The 26,546-nt window shown below is 54.4% G+C and overlaps 1 protein-coding gene across 4 annotated transcripts; it reads right to left on the minus strand.

Annotated features, from left to right (window-relative positions):
• Nucleotides 1–8,225: 8,225 nt before the first annotated feature.
• Nucleotides 8,226–26,336, minus strand: MOB3A (MOB kinase activator 3A). Of its 4 annotated transcripts, none has more exons than XM_024740074.1 (5): nt 26,173–26,336; nt 25,508–25,567; nt 15,157–15,680; nt 10,820–11,022; nt 8,226–9,552 (listed from the first exon to the last, which is right to left on the minus strand). In XM_024740074.1, the coding sequence occupies exons 3-5, from the start codon at nt 15,575–15,577 to the stop codon at nt 9,523–9,525; spliced, it is 654 nt and encodes a 217-aa protein (XP_024595842.1). In that variant the 5' UTR covers nt 15,578–15,680; nt 25,508–25,567; nt 26,173–26,336; the 3' UTR covers nt 8,226–9,522. The 4 variants fall into 4 exon arrangements, with proteins under 4 accessions (XP_024595842.1, XP_024595843.1, XP_024595841.1 ...); XM_024740075.1 differs by lacking the exons at nt 25,508–25,567; nt 26,173–26,336 and adding exons at nt 21,399–21,514; nt 21,650–21,832; XM_024740073.1 differs by lacking the exon at nt 25,508–25,567 and having other exon boundaries at nt 26,173–26,335.
• Between the last annotated feature and the right edge of the window lie 210 nt (nt 26,337–26,546).

The following is a 26,546-nucleotide window of genomic DNA, read 5'->3' on the forward strand; positions in this document are numbered from 1 at the left end:
CAGGAGCTGGGCGCTGAAGACTGCACTTTCGGAAAACATCCACGACGGGAAACAGGCATTTGAGAAAACACCTGCTGTCGCTCGCAAGACATTTCAGTGTACGCGAGAGAGGACATAGCTCAGAGGCGGTGCTGGTGAGGGTGTGAGGTCGGCAGGACCCCCAGACGCTACCCTGTGGGGGTCGGGGAAAGCACCAACCTCCCGTGCCAGGAGCGTGCCCTGGAGCCTTTGCACCTGTGGGGTCCTGCCCCCAGGGGACACTGGGTCATGTCTGGGGATGGCTGTGGCTGTCACACTGGGGGGCTCCTGGCATCCAGTGGGTGGGGTCAGGGAGGCTGCTCCACACCCTCCAGTGCCTAGGATGCCCCCCCACCCCTGAGAATAACCAGCCCCAACGCCAGCAGCACCGAAGGGGACAGACCCTGGTCCAGAGAGACTCCCCATGCGGGAGGAGGAGGAGACGTCAGAAATGTCTCTCGAGGCGAACAACTGCAACTGCCTTCATGCCATCAAAGAGCCACCGACCTGGGCTCCTGTCACGTGATGGAGTGACCCCAGTAGTTCAATGGTGGGGTTCACGTCCACTTAATGAGAAAAAGCTGGAGGCTCTCACGTGGTCACTGCAACCCACCTCCTGGTGGTCACGCCCTGGTGCCATGCCCTCCCCTGAGTGTGGACGGCACCAATGAGTGAGGCAGTGGTCACATCAGGTCCTAATGTCCCTCTGGCCCACTCCTCTTGCCGGCTCTGATGAAGCATGTGGCCATGTTGGGGTGACCCACGTGGCAGGGGGCTGAGGGAGGTCTCTGGTTGACAGCCCGCGAGAACCTAAGGCCCTCTGTCCTGCAACTGCAGGGAGCTGAACTCTGCCAACAGCCACGAGAGCTTCGAATAGGATGGGTCCCCAGTTGGGTCTCTGGGTGAGACACCAGCCTTGCTGACACCATAACTGTAGCCCAAGCAGGGCAGGGCAGGGCCTGGACTCCTGGCCCATGGGAACTGTGGACTGCAAATGTGTGTTGTCTCAAGTTTTGTTTGTGGTGCTTTGTTATACAGCACTAGCTGACTAATACAGCTACTCCATTACTATATAACTAACAGCTTCTCTTAAAGACACATATATGCAATCTCCACTTTACTCATGGAAGCTGATGTTTACACAGCTTACATTTCTTGTTAGGTTTGTCTGACCCTACAGTCAGGACTCTCCCCTTAAAATGTGAGCTCTTGGGCTTCCCTGGTGGCGCAGTAGTTAAGAATCCGCCTGCCAATACAGGGGACACAGGTTCGAGCCCTGGACCGGGAAGATCCCACATGCCGCAGAGCAACTGAGCCCGTGTGCCACAACTACTGAGCCTGCGTTCTAGAGCCCGTGAGCCACAACTACTGAGCCCACGAGCTGCAACTACTGAAGCCCACGCGCCTAGAGCCGGTGCTCCGCAACAAGGAAGACACCGCAATGAGAAGCCCACGTACCGCAACGAAGAAAAGCCCCTGCTCGCCACAACTAGAGAAAGCCCGCATGCAGCAACGAAGACCCAGCGCAGCCGAAAATACATAAATTAAATAAATAAATTATGAAAAACCCCAAAACATCGTTTTAAAAAAAAAAAAATCTGGGCTCTTCCCCCCATGCAGAGGTATCCATTCTGGAGAAGGCTTAGTATGTTTCCAGTGGCTGAGAGTTACTTAATCTTTGGCTATTAATTTCTAGTTTTAGTGGTGTAGTGTAAGCCCTGACAGTTGATTTTTTGTTTTCTTTTTCATAATGCAGGCGCCTGACTTAGATTGCTGACACACCTACTTCAAAGGTGGCATCTCGGACTTCCCTGGTGGCACAGTGGTTGGGAGTTCGCCTGCCAATGCAGGGGATGCGGGTTTGAGTCCCGGTCCGGGAGGATCCCACATGCCGCGGAGCAACTAAGCCAGCATGCTGCAACGAAGAGTGGCCCCCGCTCGCCGCAACTGGAGAAAGCCCACGCGCAGCAACAACGAAGACCCAACGCAGCCATAAACAAATAAATAAACAAACCAAAACCAAAAAAAAAAAAAAAAAAAAAAGATGGCATCTCGAATAAACACCTTGCCAGCCACGGGACGAAGTAAAGAGCCAGGCAACCACCCCTCACTGAGTCAGAGATCTTGGTTGGTTTCCATAACTGACCATTTGGGCTGCTTGTTTTTCCTCTTCCCATGCTTTAAATTCCTGCTCGTATGTTTTAAAGTCACCAATAAAGAGTGAGCCCATGAAACCTAGGCCCTCACCCTCAACCCCAATAAAACCACAAGCAGACCCCTAAGCTCTCTCTCTCTCTCTCTCTTTTTTTTTTTTGTGGTACGCGGGCCTCTCACTGCTGTGGCCTCTCCCATTGCCGAGCACAGGCTCTGGACGCGCAGGCTCAGCGGCCAGGGCTCACGGGCCCAGCCGCTCTGCGGCATGTGGGATCCTCCCAGACCGGGGCACGAACCCGTGTCCCCTGCATTGGCAGGCGGACTCCCAACCACTGCACCAACAGGGAAACCCTGAGTGAGAAATTTTAAAAATAGCCAGCAAGTAAACTTTAATAAATAGCATGTATAGAAAATATTATTTTACTTTTAATTATATTGAACATATTAAATATTCAGTTAAATATATTAACTTGTAAATCAGTTATATGATATGTCATGTTAATAAATTTATATATCATTTTATAATCAATCTATCAATAAATTTATATATTGATATATCAGTATATTAATACATTTTCTTAGCTGACAAGAGAAGTAACTTTAAATCATTTTGCCATGTTTTCCTTGAATTTCTTTTTTTTAAATTGAACTATAGTTGATTTACACTGTTGTGTTAATTTCAGTTGTACTGCAAAGTGATTCAGTTACATATACATATATGTTCTTTTTGATTCTTTTCCCTTATATGTTATTACAAAATATTGAGTATAGTTCCCTATTTATTTTTTTCTTTTGGCTGTGCCGCATGACTTGTGGGATCTTTGTTCCCCGACCAGGGATTGAACCCCGGGCCCGGCAGTGAAAGCACCGAGTCCTAACCACTGAACCATCAGGGAATTCCCAAGTGTAGTTCCCTGTACTATACAGTAGGTCCTTGTTGTTTATCTATTTTAAGTATAGTGGTGTGTATATGTTAATCCCATACTCCTAATTTATCCCCCTCCCCTTTCCCCTTTGGTAACCATAACTTTGTTTTCTATGTCTGTGGGTCTATTTCTCTTTTGTAAATAAGTTCATTTGTATAATTTTTTTAAAGTTTTCCTTGAATTTCTATTTCATTTAATATATTTCAGTACATATAGTTTTCTAATATATTTTCCCTATAGAGCTATTAATCAGGAAACTTGATCAAAATAAGTATACTCTTTCTCGTACACATTAATACTGCAATCCCTGCTCTCTCATGGTTCTCTTTGCTTGGATATAACTCGGCCTGATCTACTCTGAACCGTGCTGTGCCTTTTTTTTTTTTTTCTTTTTGCCGTACGCGGGCCTGTCACTGTTGTGGCCTCTCCCGTTGCGGAGCACAGGCTCAATGGCCATGGCTCACGGGCCCAGCTGCTCCGCAGCATGTGGGATCTTCCCGGACCGGGGCACGAACCCGTGTCCCCTGCATCGGCAGGCAGACTCTCAACAAATGCGCCACCGGGGAAGCCCCGTGCTGTGCCTTTTATATAACAGCTTTATTGGGATAGAAGTCACATGTCCTGAGATTCTGCCATGCTAAGTGCACAGCTCCTGGGTTAGCATATGCAGAGTTGTGCAACCATCACCACTGTATAGGTCTGTGTGAAAAGAAGAAAGTGTTAAGATTGTGGTTTTACTCTTTTTAAAAAAAAAAATTAATTTACTTATTTATTTATTATTTTTTGGCTGCGTTGGGTCTTCGTTGCTGCACGTGGGCTTTCTCTAGTTGCGGTGAGCAGGGGCCACTCTTCGTTGCGGTGCGCGGGCTTCTCATTGCGGTGGCCTCTCCTGTTGCAGAGCACAGGCCCTAGGTGCGCAGGCTTCAGTAGCTGTGGCACGCGGGCTCAGTAGTTCTGGCTCGCAGGCTCTAGAACACAGGCTCAGGAGTTGTCGCTCGCGGGCTTAGTTTCTCCGCCACATGTGGGATCTAGTTCCCTGACCAGGAATCAAACCCGGGCCCCCTGCATTGGGAGCACGGAGTCTCAACCACTGTGCCACCAGGGAAGTCCCTATTTATTTTTACTATTATTATTTTCTTTGGCCACACCACGCGGCTTGCAGGATCTTTGTTCCCCGACCAGAGATTGAACCCGCGCCCCCTGCAGTGGAAGTGCGGAGTCTTAATCACTGGACCGCCAGGGAAGTCACAAGAAAATATATTTTAGAGAATGAGAAACTCATATTGCCAGATATTAAAATTACTCTAACTTCATAAGGTACAGTAAAACTGAAGGTGGGATAGGCAAATTCCTGGAAAAGCCAGAAATGGACCCCTGTGTAAATAAGTAACATTTCTGAGGCGGGAGAGTCATATGGTGTTGGAACAGGGGATTCACTTATTATTTAAAAAATTAAAAATTTGGGCTTCCCTGGTGGTCTAATGGTTAGGAATCCATGCTTCCATTGCAGGAGGCGCGGGTTCAATCCCTGGTCGGGGAAATAGGATCCTGCGTGCTGTGGGGTGTGGCCAATAAATAAATAAATAAATAAATAAATAAATAAAAATGCATCGAACATTGGAGCACCTAAATATTAAATAAATAAATAAAATTTTAAAAAATAAAAATTTCTCTAGAGCCTTTCCTTTCACCACACATGGAAATTAAACTCTTTAGTTTACCCATATTTAATATTAAAAAAAAAAGAAACATGGAGAACGAGAAGAAAACAGAGGTGAATATTCACATAAAGGCCTTCCCCAGCTCAAGTTTATGAGCTCATCACCAGGGGTAGAAACCATCAGGGAAAAGGTTGACCAAAAATACGAAAGTTCAAGAATAAAGGAAAAGTGGATATATGAGTATGTATAACTGATTCACTTTGCTGTACCGCAGAAAATAGCACAACATTGTAAATCGACTACACTCCAATCAAAATTAAAAAAAAAAAAGAATAAGGGAAAAGTATGTCAAAAGGATCATAAATAATGTTAAGGACAAACAAGAAACCAGGAGAAATTTGTGTAACATATATGACAAATTATATATAGGAAAGCTTTTATAAACAAGTAAAAAACATTAATAAGCCCATATGTAAAATGTTTTCAGAAACCAATAAAAGACCACTTCCCAATGGAAAAATGGACAAGGGATATGAATTGGCAATATCTCTGGTCAACAATGAATTACTACTAGGGAGTTTGGGATTGACATGTACACACTGCTATATTTAAAATGGATAACCTATCAGGACATAGTGTGTAGCACAGGGAACTCTGCTCAATATTATGTAACAACCTAAATGGGAAAAGAATTTGAAAAAGAATAGATACATGTATATAGATAACTGAATCACTTTGCTGTACACTTGAAACTAACACAACATTGTTAATCAACCATGCTCCAATATAAAATAAAAAAATTAAACAAACAAAATAATGAATTACTACAACGAGGATATTCCACCTCGAATCGATAAGTGACTCAAGGCCTAAGTCCCAGTGTTGGGAGGAGGATGCAGGAAATGGGAACCACCAGACACCTCGATGGGGGTGTAAATTGGTTTCCCCTATCTGCAGGGTACTGCACAATACATACAAAAATACCCTACAACGTAATTCCCTCTGACACCAACAGCAATATTGGCTATGTCAATAGTTAAGGATGTTTAAGGATTTCCCTGGTGGTCCAGGGGTTAAGGCTCTGTGCTACCATTGCAAGGGGCCTGGGTTCGATCCCTGGTGAGGGAACTAAGATCCCACATGCTGCTCGGGGTGGCCAAAAAATTGAAAAAAAAAATTAAGGATGTTTATAAAGATTCAGCTAGAGGAATATTTATCATAGCTATAAAATAATGGCAACAACCCAGAGGGGTTTCACTTGGTTCTCAACAGAAGGACAAGTCTATCTGGGCTTTTTCAAATCCTCCATCTGTCCTCCATGACCCCACATGGCCTCTCCGTTTGGTGGTCCAGGTGAAAACCAATTATCAAGTTCCAGATTTCACCATCGAGTTTTATGAACTGGAAAGGATTCAAATCATCTCTACCTGACCTTCGTTCTGACTCAGGAACTTCTTCTAGAAGCAGTGCCAACAGACGTGGCAGAAATGGGTGGCCGTGGAGACACCACTGACAAGGGCTTAGTGAGATGGAGGAGCCGAGACACTTTCCTTTTAATTTTAAAAATGTATTTATTTATTTATTTGGCTGCACTCGATCTTATTTGGGGCATGTGGGATCTAGTTCCCTGACCGGGGATCGAACCCAGGCCCCTTGCATTGGGAGTGTGGTTTTAGCCACTGGACAACCAGGGAAGTCCCCATTTTCCTTCTAGTTGATCTTGAATTAGAAGTGAAACAGCCACCTGTGGCTAGTGGCTGCCATACTGGACAGCATGGGACGCTAGGACAATGCCTGCCCCAGTTTGGAAGTTTTCAGTAGCACGGGGCTCCTGATTTTCCAAGATGGCCCTACTAAGCAGTTCTCCTCTTCCTGGAAGAACATCCCTTCCGGGTACACCAGAGGTTGCCTTCTTTGTCACCTCCATTGGGATGATACGAATCCACAGCCATGTCTAAGTGGCAGCCTCTCCCATGCTGACCGGGAGGGAAGCGGGCCAGCCGGTCTTGTACAAGCAACACAGCTGGTTTCTTCTACCACTGCCCCCGCTGACCAGACTTCCAGACACCAGTTCCTGCCCCCCACTACCTCTCCTGGTTGGACAAGTTTTGGGGTGAACTGTCCTGTTAAGATGAGTGATTCTCAGGCCCGTGGAGGGAGGAGTTGCTCAGAAGCTGGCCTGGCTAATTCTCCCATTCCAGGCAGCCCAAGTCAGCGGGTCCCAGGCATTCTGTGTGCGAAAATTTTCCTTCTAAAGGGTGTGTGAGTTTCCCGTGGCAGCTCTAACAAGTCACCACAAACTCAGTGGCTTAAATATGAATTTATTCCCTTAAAGTACTGGAGGTAACAAGTCCAAAACGGGTCTCACGGGGCTAAATCCAGGCGTGGGCAGGGCTGGTCCTTCCGGAGGCTCCAGGGCAGCATCGGTTCCCGCCTTTTCCAGCTTCTAGAGGCACCGCATCCCTGGCTCGCGGCCCCTCCTGCATCCTCAGAGCCCGCAGTGCAGCATCTCCCGTCTCTCTCTGCCTCTGACCCTCCCGCCTCCCTCTTATAAGGACCCTGAGATGACGCTGGGCCCCCAGGGAATCCAGGGTCACCCCCATCTCAGGGGCTTCAACTTAATCCCACCTGCAAAGTTCCCTCTGCCCCGTGAGGTGACACATCTACAGGTCCTGGGATCGGGATGTGGATGGCTTTGGGGTCTGTTGTTCCGAATCACAGCTCCCCAAACTTTAAAATGGTCCTGGAAACCTCTGTGGTGCATTTGCAAAATCAAGGGGTAAGGAAACAGCAGCTTCTTTAGAAGGTATTTACAAGTGATGGGGAGTCCCCGCAAGTCACTCTGTCTGTCCGATGGAGACGGCACGCCCTCTAGGGGCAGGAAGGTCTGGAGCACAGGCCCCAACCCGCCTGGCAAAAGACCATCCTGTCAGCCCCACGTCCCCTGAGAGTAAGTAACCCGTTCCCATTCTTCACATATGAGATTTTGGGGGTAAACTCATGTGTCAAGGTCACAGGATAGTTAGGACGGGGCTGAGACAGAAAACACCCCTCTGTTCCCACTTGGTTCAAAGTTTTCTGGAACCTTCTTTACACAGCAAAGAGGCAACAGTTAAAATCTCCTCGTGTGCTGAGTGCCGAAAGCAGAAACGGGAGAGGGAGTGGGCGCCGGCTCAACCTGCTTTCCAGACTCTGGTCCTCATCAGCCCCGCCCTGTACCCTGTGAAATTCTAATCCCACTGATATTCTGTGCATCTGTTTAGCTACTTGGGACACTCTGCCCGCTCCCACCTCGTGTCCTCTTCGTCCCACAGGGGCTCTCAGTGGCACATCCGTGCAGTCATTTCTTTCTGTTAAGAACAAGCAGGACATCAACTGTTGTGACATCTAAGATTTCTTTGCCACTTGGGGATGTGTCCCAATGCCAGGCCCTCCCACCAGGAAGACAGAAATGACAACCAGCAGGTGCAGGTAAGGAGACACGTGATTTATTCTGATGGTCCTGTGGGAACACCCATGGGCACGGGAGGGTGGGCAGGGGAGCACCCCCCCTCCAGCCCCGCCACCTTTCCAACCTGGCTGGTGACCTGAGTGGCACAGTGGTTACGGCGTTTGGTGGTGGTTCTGCATTTAAGAGGAGCTACACGCGACCGGGCGGTTTCCTGCAGTCCCACTCCAGGAGTGGGACCCCAGCAACTTCTGGAAGGGCCGAGGCCCAGGTCGTGTTAATTGCACTTGTTGGGTGTTGGTGTCGGGTGGTGGCCCTGTCTCCCCGCGAGCATCCCAGACACCCAGAGGTACTCAGAGCTGGTGTGGTCCAGGTGGGCAGGACCGCCACGGCGAAAGGCCACGGAGGATGCTGTGCGCGGGTGGGGCGTGAGCGGGCGGGGTCCCAAAGCTTCTGCGGGGAGACGGTGCTGGGATTTGGTCCCGGAGCCACGGAGGGCCACGCTGACAAAGGGTTTCGATATGAAGCTGGCAGGCGTGTGAAGCAAGGCTAAGTCCGGCTAAACATTCGGCAAAACTCAAAGGTCCCAAACCAGGGAGAGGCGTTCCCTGGCAGAATCGTACTGCTATTCACGACGGAAAGGGGACATTTTTCTAGAGGGGAGGGGGATCACTCCTTGTAGGTAAAAAACTTTTTTATTCCGGTAACATCTCATAGTGGTCGTAAATGCAACTAGACGAATTCAATCTTTTATGCGACATGAAGCGGCCCCAGGACACCTGGGATGTGGGCGTGGGCTCGGGAAGCTGGCACAGGAGCCTAAGGGTCCCGGAGGAACAGCGGGACGGAAGTGGCTTGGGGGGAGGACGCCGGGAGGATGCAAGCCGAGCGCTCGTACCACTCGGAACCAGGCCTGGGCCGCAGCGGGGGGCACTGCGGGGTCTCAGCCTCGCTGATGGGGGCCTGACCACCCACGGCCGAGCAGGCGGGCTGGTGCAGGAGACGGACCCGAGTGGGGCCAGCCTCCAGGCAGGTGCAAGCGGTCTGCAAATGAAGTGGGTTTTCCCGGTTGCTCACAACACGTGGAATCACAGAGTTCAAGTTCTATCTATCTCCCCCATGCTGGCCGAGGAGACTGGGGCTCAGCGAGGCTCAGACCCACGGGTGCTGCCACCTTGGGATCGGAGAGAGGACGCAGCCCAGACAGCACAGAATTTGCTGGGCTAGAAAATACCGGTCCCTGTTCTGGAGACGTGGCCCTCCAGTAGGACTGTTCCCCGGGCGCGGACTCGGTGACTACGGGGTCAAGGGGCTCTCAGTGGCACATCCGTGCGGTCATTTCTTTCTGTTAAGAACAAGCAGGACATCAGCAAATCACACAGGAAATCGGGGGACGCAGTCTCATGGGAGCCCTCAGGCCTCACTTAAAGCAAATCTTACGAAATACAGAGCAGACGGCAGCGCGCCTCGGGCTGGGGCGCAGACTCTTTCTGTGAAGGGTCCCACAGTCCCTGTGTCCAGAAAGAGCTAACTCTAAGCATCAGTGTGGGACAAATGACCATGCGATTAGGGCACTGAGTTAACCAAACAAAAGTGAGCTGATCACAAAACTGCACAAAACGATTTTCAGTATTTGGTGAGATTCACATAAAAGGAACTGTGGGAAAGAGGCATTCACCTCCACAAGGGTGCACAACCCCACCTCTAGTTCCAGAACGTTCCACTACCCCCGAGGAATACCCCAACCCCACTAGGCATGCACACTGTAACTTCAACTCCGGAAAAATGCTTACTGATAGGCAGGGCCTGCGAGGGAGTACACAGAAGTGAGGACGGTCTCTGAAGCTGCTTTCAGAGAGTTTTAAAAGTTGTAAAAGAATAGGGGCTGGGGCTTCCCTGGTGGCGCAGTGGTTAAGGGGACACGGGTTTGAGCCCTGGGCTGGGAAGACCCCACAGGCCGCGGAGCAACTAAGCCTGTGCGCCACAACTACTGAGCCCGCATGTTGTAACTACTGAAGCCCACGCGCCCGGAGCCCATGCTCCGCAACAAGAGAAGCCACCGCAATGAGAAGCCTGTGCACCGCAACGAAGAGTAGCCCCCGCTCGCTGCAACTAGAGAAAGCCCACACACGGCAACAAAGACCCAACACAGCCAAAAATAAACAAATAAATAAAATAAATTTTTTTAAAAAAGAAATAAATAAAGCGGGTTAGTGGTTGCAGGGGCTGGGGAGGAGGATGGGGGTGACTGCTGATGGGGGCGGGGCTTCTTTTGGGGTGATGGAAGGAAGGTTCTGGAACTGGATAGAGGTGATGGTTGCCCAACCCTGTGAATGTGCTAAACACCACTGAATTGTTGACTTCACGATAGCTAATTTTACGTTATGCAAATTTTACCTCAATTAAAACCAAAAAAATCCTTGTTCTCCGCCGGCAGGGGACAGGGGTGGGTGGAGGAGGTGTAGGTGGGGACAGTCACCAGAGGCCCATCTGTTTCTCCCACCGGGAAGCGGGGGCAGCTGCAGGCAGTGACCCGCCCGCCCGCGCCCCGATGGGCATGCAGCCCCAGGACAGGGGGCACTCGCCTCCCCACGATGCCCCGACGCGCTCACCAGCGGCTCCAGCTCCTTGGTGTCGATGAGGCCAAACTCCGTGACGAAGTAGTAGAAGTGCTTATAGCAGGTGTTGACGTGCGCCTCTGAGCCCAGCTGCGCGATGCGGTCGAAGTGGTGGATGTAGACGTGCACGAACACGCGGAAGAGCCGCGACAGGATCTTCTTCACCACCTGCAGGAAGTTCTTGGGGAACGGCGTGCCTGCAGAGGCGGCAGGGGCAGCTCAGCTAGGATGCGTCCCCAGCTGCAGGCGCGAACCCCTCTCTGCGGGACCCCGGGCCTGGGAAGCCCACTTCTTGGCTCCCTAACAGTGCCTGGGGGCGGGGTGCCGGCAGATAAGAGTGCCAGGACTGCAGCCCCCGCGGCCCAGCACCTGCTGGACGTGTCCCGTCCCGCCCCACCCCGGTCTGGCCAGATGTGGACACGCCATCCCACTTCCGGAGGCTCACAGGTTTCTGTCTCCAGTTATGTTTACTTTTTGGAATAGAACTGGAGAACCCATAAAAACCTATGTTTTGGCCTTTGACATTTCCCACTTAATACACTTCTCTCTCTCCAGTGTATGTTTCATGACATCACTTAAATTTGAATGTACATATCCTAACTTAATTGCATGCATACACTGTGTTGCACTTTCTTGTCCAACTACTGAATTGAATACGTTTTATTTCTATTTTTTAAGTGTATTTATTATTTATTTATTTTGGCCACTCGGGGTCTTTGCTGTGGCGCGCTGGCTGTAGAGCACCTGGGCTCAGTAGTCGCAGCGCATGGGCTTAGCTGCGGCACGTGGGATCTTAGTTCCCTGGCCAGGGATCGAACCCGGGCCCCCTGCACCGGGAGCGTGGTGTCTCAGCCACTCTGCCACCAGGAGGCCCCTCGGTTTTCTAAATTGCGGTGACACACACGTACTGTGGGACTAGCGGACTCAGCCCTCCTGCGGTGTCAGTCTGTGCCCCCCACGTGCTCGCCCGCTCCCACCTCGTGTCCTCTTCGTCCCACAGGGCAGATGCCGCATTCGCTCCACCTGACCGGCACTACCAGGGGGCTTTCCAGGACCAGGGTGGACCAGCCCCAGTTCTTCAAGAGAGGGGCTCCACAGCTGGCAGCCCAGGGGGAGGAGCACAAAGGTGTCACCAAGTGCGAGGAAAGCCATGGTGCACGAGGCACAAGCTTCCGGAAGACCGAGCGGTCAGCTGCTGGACGGTGCTGTGCTTCACAGCCCTATGGTCGGCGAGCAAAGGCCCCAAAGACGTGCAGGCAAGTGCCAGAGATCCGTGCGCAGGGCGGCGACACGGGATGGCGTCTGCAGTGAGATGGGGAACAGCCCGGCCCAAGTGGGAGGTGGAAGACGAGCCCACGCGGCGGCTCACACCAGGGAAAGGTCCTGGGACTGTGGAGGCACGAGGCAAACGGGAAAGACGCCCCCACGAACGTGCGCCTTTCCAGCTCCCGTCCTGCTCCCTCCTGCGTGTCCTGGTGGGTGTGACAGCTGATGGGACTGGTATTCCATCGGCCGGAAGCGCCTGTGAACGTCTGTTACAGGTGGACAGGGCCCAGCGGCTCCAGGGATCTACCTCTGCGGAAGGTTCGTTCAGCATCAATGAGCCCTCTGGGTTTTCTCCCTCCATCCAACCGGAGAAAAAAGGCTAAAACAAAAGGCATGCTCCACTCTCGAGAGACGACCACGTTCACGGGGCATCTCAGGAGCACACGCCGTCTTGAAGGCCTGTGAAAGCCACTTGGTGGGACAGTGGTCTCCAGGGCATGGGGATCCCCATAGGGGAAGTCCCCCTAACAGTGTCAGGAAGTCAGAGGGAGCGCAGAGCCCATGGCAGGCAGAGGAAGGTGAGCACAGGGTGTGGCTGGCACCAGCCACACGGGGTCCTGGGCCCAACGAGGCTAAGGCCCTGCCCTGCCCCCTCTCCTGGGAGAGGGATGCCAGGAGTCACCGAGGTCACCCTGGGCCATCCTGGGTGGAGGGGGAGAGGCAGCCCCGTAGGAGAAAGGCCTAGAAACAGAAGATTCTGGGACTGCATTGCCCACACCTGCCACGATGCCCTCACACGGGGGTCACAAATCCAGCCCACCTCCCACTCCTGTAAATAAAGTTTTATTGGAACGCAGGCCCACTCCTTATGCACCCTTGTCTGTTTATAGATCGTCCACGACAGCTTTCAGACTACACAGCAGATCCGCGTAGCTGAGACAGACCATCTAGAGGCAAAAACCGGAAAGATCTACTGTCTGACCCTTTACGGGAAAAGTCTGTGAAAGAACGTTTCTTTTACGGGAAAGAACCTGGGTCTAAGCTCAAGAGTGTGGGCAGGTGGCTTTGGGGCCTAAGTGGATGCTCAGGTGTGACTAGAACCAGCACAGAAGGTAGGATGAACTCTGGACCCGCCCTTTCTTTGCCCGCCCACAAATTTCACCCTGAGGAGCGAGGCAGGCTCTGCACAGCACCACAGACCCGCAAAAAGAAGCATTCCAATCTGTGTGCCTGGCTGGGGGTCGAGCCTAGGTGAGGGGCAAAGCTGGCCCCGGGGTCCGTGGACAGGGCTGGAAGGTGTGGCCTGGGCCAGGTGGCCCGAGGAAGGCGCCAGCAGCCACAGAACCCACTGTGGCCGTGTGGCAGAGGTCTCTGACCCCTGCTGGGCAGCTGAGTGATGTCTGCCAAGGTCATTTCTCTCGCCCTTCTCATGCTTTCCTCTTTGGTAGGATTACTAGAATTTGCTTCCATGGGCGAGGCACTGACTAGAGGCCCTCAGGGTCTGAGTTCTAGGATGTGGACCGCTCAGGATCTGGGGAGGCTTCAGGGGGTCCCAGCAAGGCAGGGACTCAGGATGACACGGAGCATGTGTAGACGTGGACCCAGCAACCTGATGGGGGGCTGCCCAGGAATCTCTATTCTGGGCAAGTGATGATTCTGGGATGGCCTTTTCCCAGATGACTCCCTGAAAACCCCACCAGGGTCAGCCTGGTTCAGTGTACCGACGGCGGGTGAGAAACTTAATGAGGCACAGAGCACGCCAGCGGCCAAGAGCTGGGCCTGAGGCCTGCGCACTGGCCAGTGGTTTGCCAGGAAGCCATGTCGCACTGGTGAATGTGAGAACGACATCTACCATCGCCCGGGGCTGCCAGGACAAGTTACCACCTGCTCAGTGGCTCAGAACAACTCATACGCGTTCTCCCACAGCTCCTGAGGCCAGAGTCCACATGGTGCCCTGGGCCGAGGTGCAGGTGTGGGCGGGGATGGGTCCTCCGGGGGCTCCAGGGAGAACCCGTTCCTGCCTTATCTGGGCTCACTATCCCTTCCTCCTCCTGTTGCTTCACTGTCTTCTGCTCTCCTGGGTGTCTAGTCTCCCTCCATCTCCCTCTTGTTAGGACCCTTGTGATGACATTTAGGGCTCACCCAGATAATGCAGAATAATCTCTCCATCTCAAGATCCTTAACTTGAAGCAAAATGTAGCCCCTCCACACACGGGGGCATCACTCAGCCACGCAAAGGAGGGAAGCCCCAACACTTGCTACCACATGGACGGACCCTGAGAACACGATGCTCAGTGAGAGAAGCCAGACACAGAAGGACACAAAGTGGGGTGATCCCACTGATGGGAAACGTCCAAAACAGGCAAATCCAGAGACAGAGTGGATTCCTGGTTGTCAGGGGCTGGGGAGGGGGTGGGGAGTGACTGCTGACGGGGACGGGCTTCTTTTAGAGTGATGGGTTTATTATTTTTTTTTATTACTATTATTTTTAAAATTTTTGGCCACACTATGCAACATGTGGGAGCTTACTTCCCCGACCAGGGATTGAGCCCGCACCCCCTGCATTACAAGGTGGAGTCTTAACCACTGGACCACCAGGGAAGTCCCAGGGTGATGGGTTTAGATAGAGCTGATAGCTTCACGAAGCTGTAACTGTCCTAAAATGACACCAAACTGTGCACTCTAAGTGGGTGGGTTTTACGGGGTGTGTATTCCATCCTGATAAAGCTGTTATGAAAAGAACATGAGAGGGCTTCCCTGGTGGCACGGTGGTTGGGAGTCTGCCTGCCGATGCAGGGGACGCGGGTTCGTGCCCCGGTCCGGAACTACTGAGCCTGCACTCTAGAGCCTGCGAGTCACAACTACTAAGCCCACATGCCTAGAGCCCGTGCTCCAGAAGAGAAGCCACCGCAATGAGAAACCCGCGCACCACAACGAAGAGTAGCCCCCGCTCGCCACAACTAGAGGGAGCCTGCGCGCAGCAACAAATACCCAATGCAACCAAAAATAAATAAAGAAAAATAAAATTAAAAAAAAAAAAAGAACATAAAAGTGCAGAGACTCACCAACGTTGGTGGGGAAGACGTCCTCATTGTTGATCTGCACCTCGATCCAGTCCATGAGCAGGTCCATGTACCGGGGGGCCGACAGTGCCGTGGGCCGCCGGAACCTGTGCTCGTCCTGCCAGCGGTACTCATACTTGGGGCCGCCTGACATGATGGGGCAGGAGCGCTCGGTGCAGCCGTCACTGATGGTGCCATAGATGAGGTTGACGCGGTTGAAGAAGTCGACCACGTGCACGGCCACCCAGTCGTTGAGCTCCTCGCCGGCGGGCAGCTGCACGGCCAGCTTCAGGTCTAGCCCCGCATTCAGCGACGCCTGCGCCTTCTTGTGCAGCTCGAAACGCTGGGTGCCCGGCTCGAACTTGCGCTTGGGCCGGAAGGTCTTGTCCTTGTTGAAGACCTGCTTCAGGAAGGGGTTGGACATCTCCGCTGCGCGCTCAGGACGCCCCCCGCGAGGCCTCCACGGGGAGGGCCGGGCGGGACGCTCACGATGCGAAGGTCACCGGGCCCCTGGGTCTCCCCCAGACCTGGAACACACAAAGAGGAAGCACTGTCACCCTTCTCAGAACCCTGTTCTGTAAGCACCGGTGGGCAGACTGGGGACACTCCCGGGACTTCTGGTTTTGAGTTTCACCAAAAGGGCGCACAGCACTGCCCCAGGCACATCCCCCTGCCTCAGAGCAGAAGACACTGAGTCGGGCCCTGCATCATCCTCTCCGCGCCTGGAGGCTTCCAGTAAAGCGGAGAGAGCTGCTAGCTCCCACACGCTGGCTGAGGGCGGCCCCCACAGGCGAGGTGGTCTCTTCATCTCCACGAAGAGACATCCACAGCCCTGGGACTGGCGAATGGACCTTATCTGGAAGAAGAGACTTTGCAGTCTTCGCAGATGTGACTGGGTTAAGGATCTTGGGATGCCCTCTTCCCGGATTATCCCCGTGGGCCCTAAATCCAATGATGAGTGTCCCTATAAGAGAAGACAGACACCCAGGGAAAGACCACGTGATAACGGATGCAGAGATGGGGTGATGTGTCTACAGGCTAGGGGACACCAAGGACTGCCAGCACCATTAGAGTCAGGAGAGAGGCCTGGGACATATGCCCCCTCAGAGCCCCAGGGCGAACCGGCCCTGCCCACACAGATCTGGGGCTTCTGGCCTCCGGGACTGGGAGGGGGTACATTCCTGCTGCCTCTCTGATCTTCCCTGTGTCTCGTGTCCCAATCTCGTCACTGGATTAGGGGCCGCCGTGACCCATCGTGACCTTATCTCTCCACTGCGACATCTGCACAGACTCCATTTCCAAGGGGTGGATATGAATCTGGGGGGACACTATCCACCCCAGTGCACCAAGTAAAGATGCCTCTACGAGCTGTCTGGACTCATGACTGACGCCGCCCGTTTTGGGGGATGAGGCCCCGATATAGGGGCTGCAGCTGCCATGGCCCTGCCGTGATGCCCGGTCCCCCTCCGGCTCCTCCCGAGTCTTTGCTCTGCACCGTCTCCTCCGTTACAAACCCCACCTCGGAGGGCAGGAAAGGATGAAATCGAGCACAAGGAGCTCAGGTCGGGCTCACGCTCGGGACTGGTCACGGCGCCATCCCCGTCCCCATTGCTGCTACGATGACAGCACTGGCCTGCCGCCCCTGGCTCTCCATCTCCGGCCCAGGAGATGCGCTTTCCCGGGAGTGTGGACGTGGCCGGCACGGGGGTGTCCCGGGCGCTCACCCAGGAGCAGCCATAGAAGGGGAAGTCGGCCTAGAGGGGAAGCGGAAGCAGAGCCTCTGCAACGCCCAGGCCGGGCTGCACCGCATGCACCCGTGCACCCCCGTATGACGAATGACCACTTATCTGTAACGTTTTAATAAATCCCTCGGCAGTTGGTTTCTGGGCCCTGGGACCAGCAGCCTTGTCAGGTGGCCCGCCCTCCAGACTAGCACACTGTGTGGCAAACTGCCAGAAACTGAGGGGCTTTGAACAGCCCTCCTTCATTATCAGAAAGTTCTGGACGTCCCATATCTGAGCCGGGCCTCATGTGTCCTTGAGTAGGGACCTGTCACCCCCCAGGCCCAGGGCGGCCCTGCACAGAGGACGTCAACGCCACCAGGACGGCCTCAGTGACAGAGAAGCCGTTCCAGGTGGGCAGGCCCGAGGCCGGCAGGTCTGGTCACCCCGACCTTGGAGGACCCGTGTCCGCGGGTCCAGGCAGAGCAACCGGGATGGGTAGGATCTCAGCAGACAGTAAGAGCTGAGGCACGACCCATCACATCCTGTAGGCCAGCGTCTCCTGCAGGCTTAGCCCTTCCACAGCTCGGAGGTCTGGAAACCCCCCGCAGGCCCAGGGCTCCTGGCCTGGCCTTCAGCAGCTGCCTCTAGAATGTGAGCCTCTGGGTTAATTCTGGAGGCTGGAGAGATGATGTCTAGGGCTCAAACCAGCCTTCTAGCCAGGGCAGTCCTGCCCCCAGGGCAGCAGAGCCAGGAGGATGGAGACTCTAAGTTATGAGCATTTACCAAGAAAAACTTTGCTCTGGCCTAAAGGGAGATGGTGCTCGAGCTGAGCCTTGAGAGCAGATCCTTCTGGAGCCCAGGGGTGGGGAGGGTGGGGCCCAATGGAAGGGGGCGGAGGAGACCCCAGCGTCTCTCCCCTCAGGGCGGGAGTGACCCTGACCCTACCTCCTCCTGTGTCCTCAGCGTGTCCACAGGGCCTGCTCACAGAGGGCTCAAAAAGAATCCAATGTGAAAGCATGGAGGAGGCCTCCCTGCCCTGGTTAGAGGAGAGGGCGTGGTCAACAGGATAAGGGCCCCAGAGACACCCCCCGTCCTGGTCCTGGACCCCGAGGACATGTCACCTCAAACGGCAGAGGGAACTTTGCAGACAGAATTAAGTTGAGGCCCCTGAGACAGGGATGACCCTGGATTCCCTGGGGGGTCCAGTGTCATCACAGGGTCCTTATAAGAGGGAGGCGGGAGGGTCAGACGCAGAGAGAGACGGGAGATGCTGCGCTGCTGGCCGTGAGGATGCAGGAGGGGCCACGAGCCAGGGATGTGGCGCCTCTGGAAGCTGGAAAAGGCGGAACCGATGCTGCCCTGGAGGCTCCGGAAGGACCAGCCCTGCCCACGCCTGGATTTAGCCCCGTGAGGTCCGAGTCAGACTCCTGACCTCCAGAACCGTGAGATAATAAACCTGTGTGGTTTTGGGCTACAAAGTCTGTGGTGACTTATTACAGCAGTCTTAGGAAACTCAGACAGAGGCTACGCAGATAATCCTAACGAGCGCTGGGCAAAATAACTTGTAGTTGATGTAACTGGATCTGGTTACACGTGGGCCTGGGATCTTCTGTTCTCCCCGCTGGCAGGCAAAGCCTGCTCACGCTTCTGGACCCCGCTGGACACTACGGGTGTGGGAAGGTCAACTCAAGGCAGCATGAACTGTGCAAAACACAGGAGCTGAGCATCCGGGGATGGAGCCAGATGGACGGAAGGAGCTCCAGTGAAGAGCGGAGGGACCCACCTTCCCCCACGAGGACGGCCATAATCAAAAAGGACAATCAACAGGGCTGTTGAGGACGTGGACCAGTCGGAACCCTCCTGCACTGCTGGTGGGAACGTAAAATGGGGCCACCGCTGTTGAAAACAGCCTGGCAGTTACCAAAACACGGTTAAACCTCACCCAGCGATTCTCTCCTAGGCGCCCAGCCAAGAGAAGTGACAACACATGTCCACACAAAAACCTGTGCACGTGCCCAGCAGCATGATCCACAACAGCCAAAAGGCAGAGACACCCAAATGCCCAGCAACGGGTGCACTGATCCACACACGGGAGCATCACTCAGCCCTGAAAAGGGGTGAAAGCCCTGGCACTCGCTACCACGTGGATGGACCCTGAGGACACGCTGCTCAGTGAGAGAAGCCAGACACAGAAGGACCCACTGTGTGTGATTCCACTGACGGGAAACGTCCAGAACAGGCCAATCCACAGACACAGAGAGTGGGTTCCTGGTTGTCAGGGGTTGGGGCAGGGGATGGGGAGTGACTGCTGTTGACGATGGGGCTTCTTCTGAGGTGATGGAATGTTCTGGAACTAGACACAGATGGTGGCTGCAAACGTTGTGAATGTACTGAAAACGCTGGAATGTACACGGGAAACAGGCGGAAAGTCCGGCATGTGAATGACAGTCAGTGAAGCTGCCATTTTGAAAGCAGGGCGCGGGGGACAAGCAGAGCAAGTGCGGGCTGAGCCGCTACCCCAGGCACCATAAAGAACAGAAGCAGTTTCCCTCTCAGCTCAAATCGAGGTCAGCACTACCTGTAAAATCTGTTTACCGTGAAAGGTAACAACACAAGCACGGAAAACTGCATGGGATAAAAGGTGCAGTCACTGATGCGCCACGGAGTGAACACTCGCTGTGTAAGGGCCCCCCTGGCAACGCAGCTGGAGGCCACCTGTGCTCTGGAGCAAGAAGGCCCCGTGCCTCGTCCACAGACCAGAAGTGCCTTCGCTTCCTTCCCCAAAGCCATCATCACTTCCTGCCACCTTGGTTAACACCCAGTGAGGCGTTCACAGTAACCCTCAGAACAAAACAGAACCCCCACTTTACGTGGGAAGACTGAGGCCCAGACCTAGCACTGCTGACATTAGGGCCGTCCCAGGTGCTGTGGGGGGTGGAGCAGCATCCCTGCCCCCATCCCCTCGATGCCAGGAGCTCCCCCCGGTCCCGAAGACCATAGATGTCCCCAGACATGGCCCAGTGTCCCCTGGGGGCAGGACCACCCTAGGTGAGAACCACCGGCTTAGAAGATGGTGACTCAGTACCACTAGTTAATGATTAGCAAATCAGTGCTAAGCCACGCAGCTGACAGCAGTAGTCGACTCCGCACCCTGGACCGTGGCTCCTTCTGCCCGCCACCGCCTCCACAGCCCCCCCACTCTGCTATTCGAGCTTCTGCCCCTCTCATCCCAAACCCAGGGCCAAGTGCCCTCTGGGCCGGGGCTGCTCCCGCACCAGGTGCCTCCACAATGCCTGCAGGCCGGCTGGGTACTTCCGGCTCCGACTCTCCCTGGTTTTGGGGGTGCGGGCAGGGATGCTGCAGGAAGGTGGTGCCTCCGAGAAGGGAATGCAGCTGAGTACAGGGTGCAGCCACAAACGCCCCACCTGCCCGCTTCTCTCCCGACATGGAGGACCTCAGACCCCACAGGAGGCACTGATTAAAAGAGGCCACCTGCCCCGACCCTCTGTTGCAGAGACTGACCGTGTCCCCTGCGCCGGGCAGCCAGGACTCCTCTACGCGAGGGCATGGGCGCTGGATGCGTCCCGTAGGGACCCTGCGGCCCCACCTGTGACTACAAACTTCCCAGGGCGCCGTGAACCTGCCCAGGTGATTAATCTGCAAACCAGCCACTCTCAGGCCACTCGGCTGCAGGTCAAAGGACAGTGACCCTGTGTGGACCCACTAGCAACTCAAGCCGTCCTGCCCCGTGCCTACCACCTGCCAGCGGCACGGACTGATTTCAGCCTCCAAACACCCTTCAGCCCAGGCTGAGCACAGCCCCACTTTGGTCACGAGGAGATGAGGCGGGGTGCTCCCCGTTGTCCAGCCGGGGGGTGGCGGGGCGGGGAGAGCTGGGCCAGACCAGCCACCGAGCCCTGGCAGCTGCTTCTGTGCACCCACCCGCCCAGGTTCCTTATCCACCCTGCAGCCAGCCTTCTAACCCTCAGGGAAACCACAGCGTCAGGAAAAACGCAGCCCGCTAGTGTCCCGTTGCTGCCTTCTATTGATTCTGGGGCCTCTCTGCGGACAGGTTTGGGAGTCTAACTCCCCACGATGTTACCTGGCGACGCGTGACATGTCAGACAGGTGTGGCTGTGGGGTGGAGAGGAGGGCCTCAGGGAGGGGGCTGGGGCAACCCTGAGGCTCTATCCACAGCCCATCATGCCGTGGGCTGACCCATGCCAGGACAGTTCTGGAAGACAGGGCGGGGCAGCGGAAGGGGCTTGTAAGGTTCCTGCCTGCCCTTCTGTGTCCTCAGAAAGTGGGAGGGTTTTTTTCTAAGTGGAAGCAACGATTTTCTGAACAACTCCCTGGATGGGCAAAGGTCCCATCAAAAGCAAAGAGCTTTCTATCAGAAACACATGCTCCCGCGGCCGCTGGGTGGCCGGCCACCGGAAAGTGCCTTTTCCTTGAGAAGCGCTGCCGCAGGCCAGGGCGCCCGGGAGTTGGTGTCCACCACCGCCCCGCTGTCCCAGGTACCATCTCTGGGGCTGCTTTGTCTTGGTCCTTCTCAGAACACCTCCAAGGACGGCGGGGCCGGGGGGAGCCAGGACAGGCTTCTCGGAATTCAGCGCTAAGGGCTCCCCTGGTTCTTCCTGCAGATGAGATGCGTGTGGCACTCAAACTCTGTGACAAAAGTTAAGATGACAAAGTTCCCCTCCCCGGCACACACGCACCCCCGTTTTCTTCTAAGAGCAAAATGAAACAGTTCTTGTAAGCAACTGCCGTACCTTGGCCCGGCAGCCACTTCCTTCCGGTGCTTCCACATCCTGGCCGGCCACCGCCGCCATGGGGACAGGCCCCAAGCTCAGAAGTCCCGCATGTTTTCGGTTGACATGTAAGCCCTGGTCCCTGGCCTGGAAGGCTAAGTGTCTGGCTGGAAGATGCTCATGGCCCAGGATCTGTCCTGTTAAAGATGGCTGCGCTCCAGAGCTGTCTTCCATCAACTAAATGTTTACATTTAAATACTGCGACTGCAGCCTGGGTGGGGAGGCTGTCCGCCATCCTGCAGGACACACATGAAAGCCAGGTGCTTTAGGCATGTTCTGTATATTCCAGCCCTCCTGATAATCTTTTTTTTTTTTTTTTTTACACAAAAGCCAATTGAGGGCTTCCCTGGTGGTGCACTGGTTGAGAGTCCGCCTGCTGACGCAGGGGACACGGGTTCGTGCCCTGGTATGGGAAGATCCCACATGCCGCTGAGTGGCTGGGCCCGTGAGCCACAGCCGCTGAACCTGCGCATCCAGAGCGAGGCCCGCGTACCGCAAAAAAAAAAAAAAAAAGAAAAGCCAATTGAGATATAATTCACACAGCTATAAACTCCACCCTTTAAAAGTATACAATTCAACGGCTTTTAGAAACATCATGGAGTATGCAACCATCACCACTATCTAATTCCAGAGCATTCTCATCACCTCACAACGAAACCCCATGCCCATCAGCAGTCGCTTCCTATCCCCCTTTATGGGCTAAATCACATTCCCCGGCCCCAGAAGACATACTGAAGTCTTAACCCCCCAAACCTGTGAAGGGACCCTGTTTGGAAGTGGGGTCGTTGCATATGTAATTAACTTAAGATGAGGTCACACTGGAGGACGGTGGGCCCTAGGCCAATGACTGTTGTCCTTATAAAAAGAGGGAGATCTGGACACAGACACCGGGAGACAGCCATGTGATGGAAGCAGAGATCGGGTGATGCATCTACAAGCCCTACAAGCCAAGGAATGACCAGGATGGCCGGCCGCACCAGAAGCTGGGAGAGAGGAACGAAGGTCCCTCCCTGGGGCCTCTGAGAGCCCTGAGCCCACAGCAGATAAGAGCTGGTCTGGGATCTAAACCTGGCTGTCCCCACGTCCACGGCCTTCACTCCACCCAGACGGAGAGGGGCTGTCGGGTGCACACAGCCCAGCGCCACGATTCTCCTCCGAACCTCCTTCCTCAGTCTCAGTTCCCCATGGGGGCAAACGCGATTTTCTGTTCAACAGAATGGTGTCACGGGGGGGTGGGGGTGGGGACAGAAAGGAGAGAAACGCGGGGGGAGGTCGTGGGTGGTGTGTCTGTGTAGGAGCCACACCTCTTCCTTCTGAGGACCTGGTCTGAGGCTGCAAGAGCCGTCACCGCGTTTAACTGACCTGAGTCCTGAGTGTCAGAAAGGGTAACGGACAAGAAACCACGGCCCGATCTCCCGTCCACCGCGAGCTCCCCTTCGCTGGCTGCCCAAACTTCCTCTCAACATCAGGGTCCTCGGGATCTGGACTTGCCTGTGCGCTGACCCAGTCTGTGGGGAGGGTGTCCACCAAGGACCGCACTCTCTCCAGGCGCCGGCAAGAGCTCCTGCCACGCTCAGCTGCAGCCGTGGGTCTTGAATGAGGCGACCCGGCCCCCAGGGGCCACAGGGGACATCTGTGGTTGTCACGACTGGGGATGCTCCTGGCACCGAGTGGGTGGAGGTCAGGGAGGCTGCTCCACACCTCACGGCGCCCGGCACGGCCCCCCCAGAGAGTGACCCGGCCCCGGATGTCTTATTTGAGACTCAGGAGCTGCAGGAATGACCATCTCCTTCCCAGAACTCGGTTTCTGAAGTCAGATTCGCCTCTTTTGCTGCAGCAATCTGAACCTCGCAATTCCAGGAAATCAAGAGCGGGGCTCACCAGCTGGGGCATGTCCAAAAGTTCCCAGAGTAAAAACCCGAGTTCCAAGCCGGCTGCCTGGGGAATTTCTGTTCAACCTCCATTTCGAGAAGCCCTGGAGATGTGAGAGCAGCTCCCGGAATGATGGTTAATGGCTGACTTTTCCATGAACTCTGGCTGGCTTGGGAGTGTCATCACACATGAAACAGACTAGCTTAACCTTCTTAAGAATACGGATCATCTAGAGTCCTGGAGCTGAAAACAGCACTTCCAAGAACCCCCTCAGGGACTAAAATAACCACTTATGCTTTTGCTGAGAGACAGAGGTGATCTTAGAACTCAGCTTGTCACAGCTATTTGGGGCACCTGGTGTGCGAATGCCACGGTCCAGATTTTCAAGATGATAGAGTTACTCTTCTCCTTTAGGGAGGTCCAAATAAAAAGCAAATTATCAAGCCACGAAGAGAAACAAGGAACCGTAAACACCCACCACCAAGTGAACAAAGCCCGTGTGAGAAGACGACACTGCGATTCCAACTCTGTGACGCTGTGGAAAGGGCAGAGCAGAAAAGGACCAGTGGTTGTGGAAGGCAGTGGGGGTGGGGGCTAAGGGACAAATGAATGGGGGGCAAAGGGGGTTTTTAGGGAAGCAAAACTACTCCGTGTGATAAGATGATGGGTACATGTCAGTACACATTGTCCAAACCCAGAGAGCACACAACACCAAGAGTGAACCCAGGGGGCTTCCCTGGTGGTGCAGTGGTTAAGAATCCACCTGCCAATGAGGGGCACACGGGTTCGAGCCCTGGTCCGGGAAGATCCCACATGCCGCGGAGCAACTAAGCCTGTGCGCCACAACTACTGAGCCTGCGCTCTAGAGCTTGTGAGCCACAACTACTGAGCCCGGGCACCACAACTACCGAAGCCTGCGCGCCTAGAGCCCATGCTCCACAACGAGAAGCCACCGCAATGAGAAGCCCGCACACCACAACAAAGAGTAGCCCCGGCTCACCACAACTAGAGAAAGCCCGCGTGTGGCAACGAAGACCCAACGCAGACAAAAATTAAAAAAAAAAAAAGAATAAATGCCATGGAACACATTGAAATATCATGTATACCAGTATGTAATTTTTAACCTTCTGGTAGCCACACTGAAAAATAAAAAATGAAAAAAGTGACTTAAACATTGATAATATATACTATTTAACCCAAGAGCACCAAAACATCACTTCAACACCTAACAAACATAGAAAATATTAAGGAAATAATTTGCACACACTCCCCGCCCCACCCTCGCCTTAACATACAGAGTCTCCGGAAACTGGTGCATATCTTACATGAATGGCGCATCTCATTTTGGACCAGCCTCGTTTCAGGTGCTCACTAGCCTGGCTGCTGCACTGGACAGCCCAGCTCCGGGGAGGTTTAAAAGGGGAAAACTCACCTGTCAGAGGACAGGAGCAATGGGATGGGTGCTGTCTGAGGTGGGCACTGGATTCGGACCCCAGGGAGGGGAGAGGCTCTGGATCAGAGAAGGTTGAGGTTTGAGGTGAACAAAGAAAGGGCGCCTCCGGAAGGGAGGGGAGAAACAGGGCGCCCCAGGGTGCAGGCAGGGGTGGGGCAGCCAGGACTTCCACTTGCTCCACTCCATAATCAGTACAACAGACACTGACAGGCTACCATGAACTTGGGGTGGGGGGAGGTGGGTGGACGGGTGCTCAGGGCTTTGGGAGGCTGCAGTGTCCTGTCCTGACACTGGCCAGGGCCAGGATTCTTGGCATCACTCCACGCTGAGTCTGTAAAATGGGCTAATAAAAGCCCCTTGAACTTTACGTTGCGGGGAGGGAAGAACAAAGAAGCCGCCGGCGGGGGCCACGTGTAACAGAAGCAAGTCCAAAATCACAAAAGTGCGGACAGGCAGTGGGGGTGAAATATGAAAAGTGCTCGCGCATCACATACCAAAATTTATCCAAGTGTGTGCTGTGAATGTGTGCAGTTCACTGCATGTCAGTTGGGCCTCTATAAAAGGTAAAAAAAAAAAAAAAAAAAAAAAAAAAAAATGCAAGGAGCAGAAGGCACATATGAATAAAGACTGGAAGACTCTTACCCCATAATGAGCAGCGAGTGGCTCTCCGGGGGGGAGCGTCACTCGCAATTTATTTTCTGCTTTGTGACTCTCCGTCACAAAGAGAATCACCGCGATCACACACCCCCTTCCCTCCTCAGTGACATTTTGTAAAATACATGGGCCTTTAAAGCAAACGCAAGCCCTACAGCCAGTGCACAGACCGAGCGGTGGAGCCAGCCAGTGGGCAGTGCTGACACGCAAACACCTCCCACTGCTCAGGGGTTCTGGGGACCAAGAAGCCTGCTTTCAGAGGGCGGGGTCCCAGTGTGCTGGGAGCCGTAAAATCCTGTGGACTTTCCATCCACACCAGGAGGTGGGGTCCTGGTTACTGACACGGCCAGGGGGTGACCCCAAAGTGACACATGTAACCCCTAATTTCATCAAGGGCCGCCACCGTTCACCCCTCTGAGGGGCCCGGTCTCCCCGCCGCCCGCGGTCTCCTCTCCTGAGGGGCTCGGTCTCCCTAACGCCCGCGGTCGCCTCTCTGAGTACCCACCTGCCGCCTGCCGCCAGAAGAGTCGGGCCAAGCTCGTCGCTGAACCCCGTCCCCGGGCCGCTAGCCAGCGTAGCCTCGCCGCCAGGCCAGAGAAGCTCCGCGTACGACCACCCCGCCCCCCGGCCGGATATACTTCCGCTCCGGGCCGAGGCCTCCCCGGCTTCCGGGGAGGCTTGCGGGCGGAGCTTGCTCGTAGAGCGGGGCGGGGCCTTGAATAGAGGCCAGCCTGGAAGGAGGAGCTTGCGCCGGCCTACGGCGCATGCGTGGAGCGAGGTCGCAGGCGGGGCCCACAAAGAGGTGGAGCCTCCCCGGGAGCGGCGGCTCGTGGGCGGGGCCTGGAAAGGAACCGGCGCCCACAGTTGTCCGTTGCGGGG

Source organism: Neophocaena asiaeorientalis, unplaced genomic scaffold (genome assembly GCF_003031525.2).
Source record: "Neophocaena asiaeorientalis asiaeorientalis breed wild unplaced genomic scaffold, Neophocaena_asiaeorientalis_V1.1 scaffold469, whole genome shotgun sequence".
Classification (NCBI taxonomy): domain Eukaryota; kingdom Metazoa; phylum Chordata; class Mammalia; order Artiodactyla; family Phocoenidae; genus Neophocaena; species Neophocaena asiaeorientalis.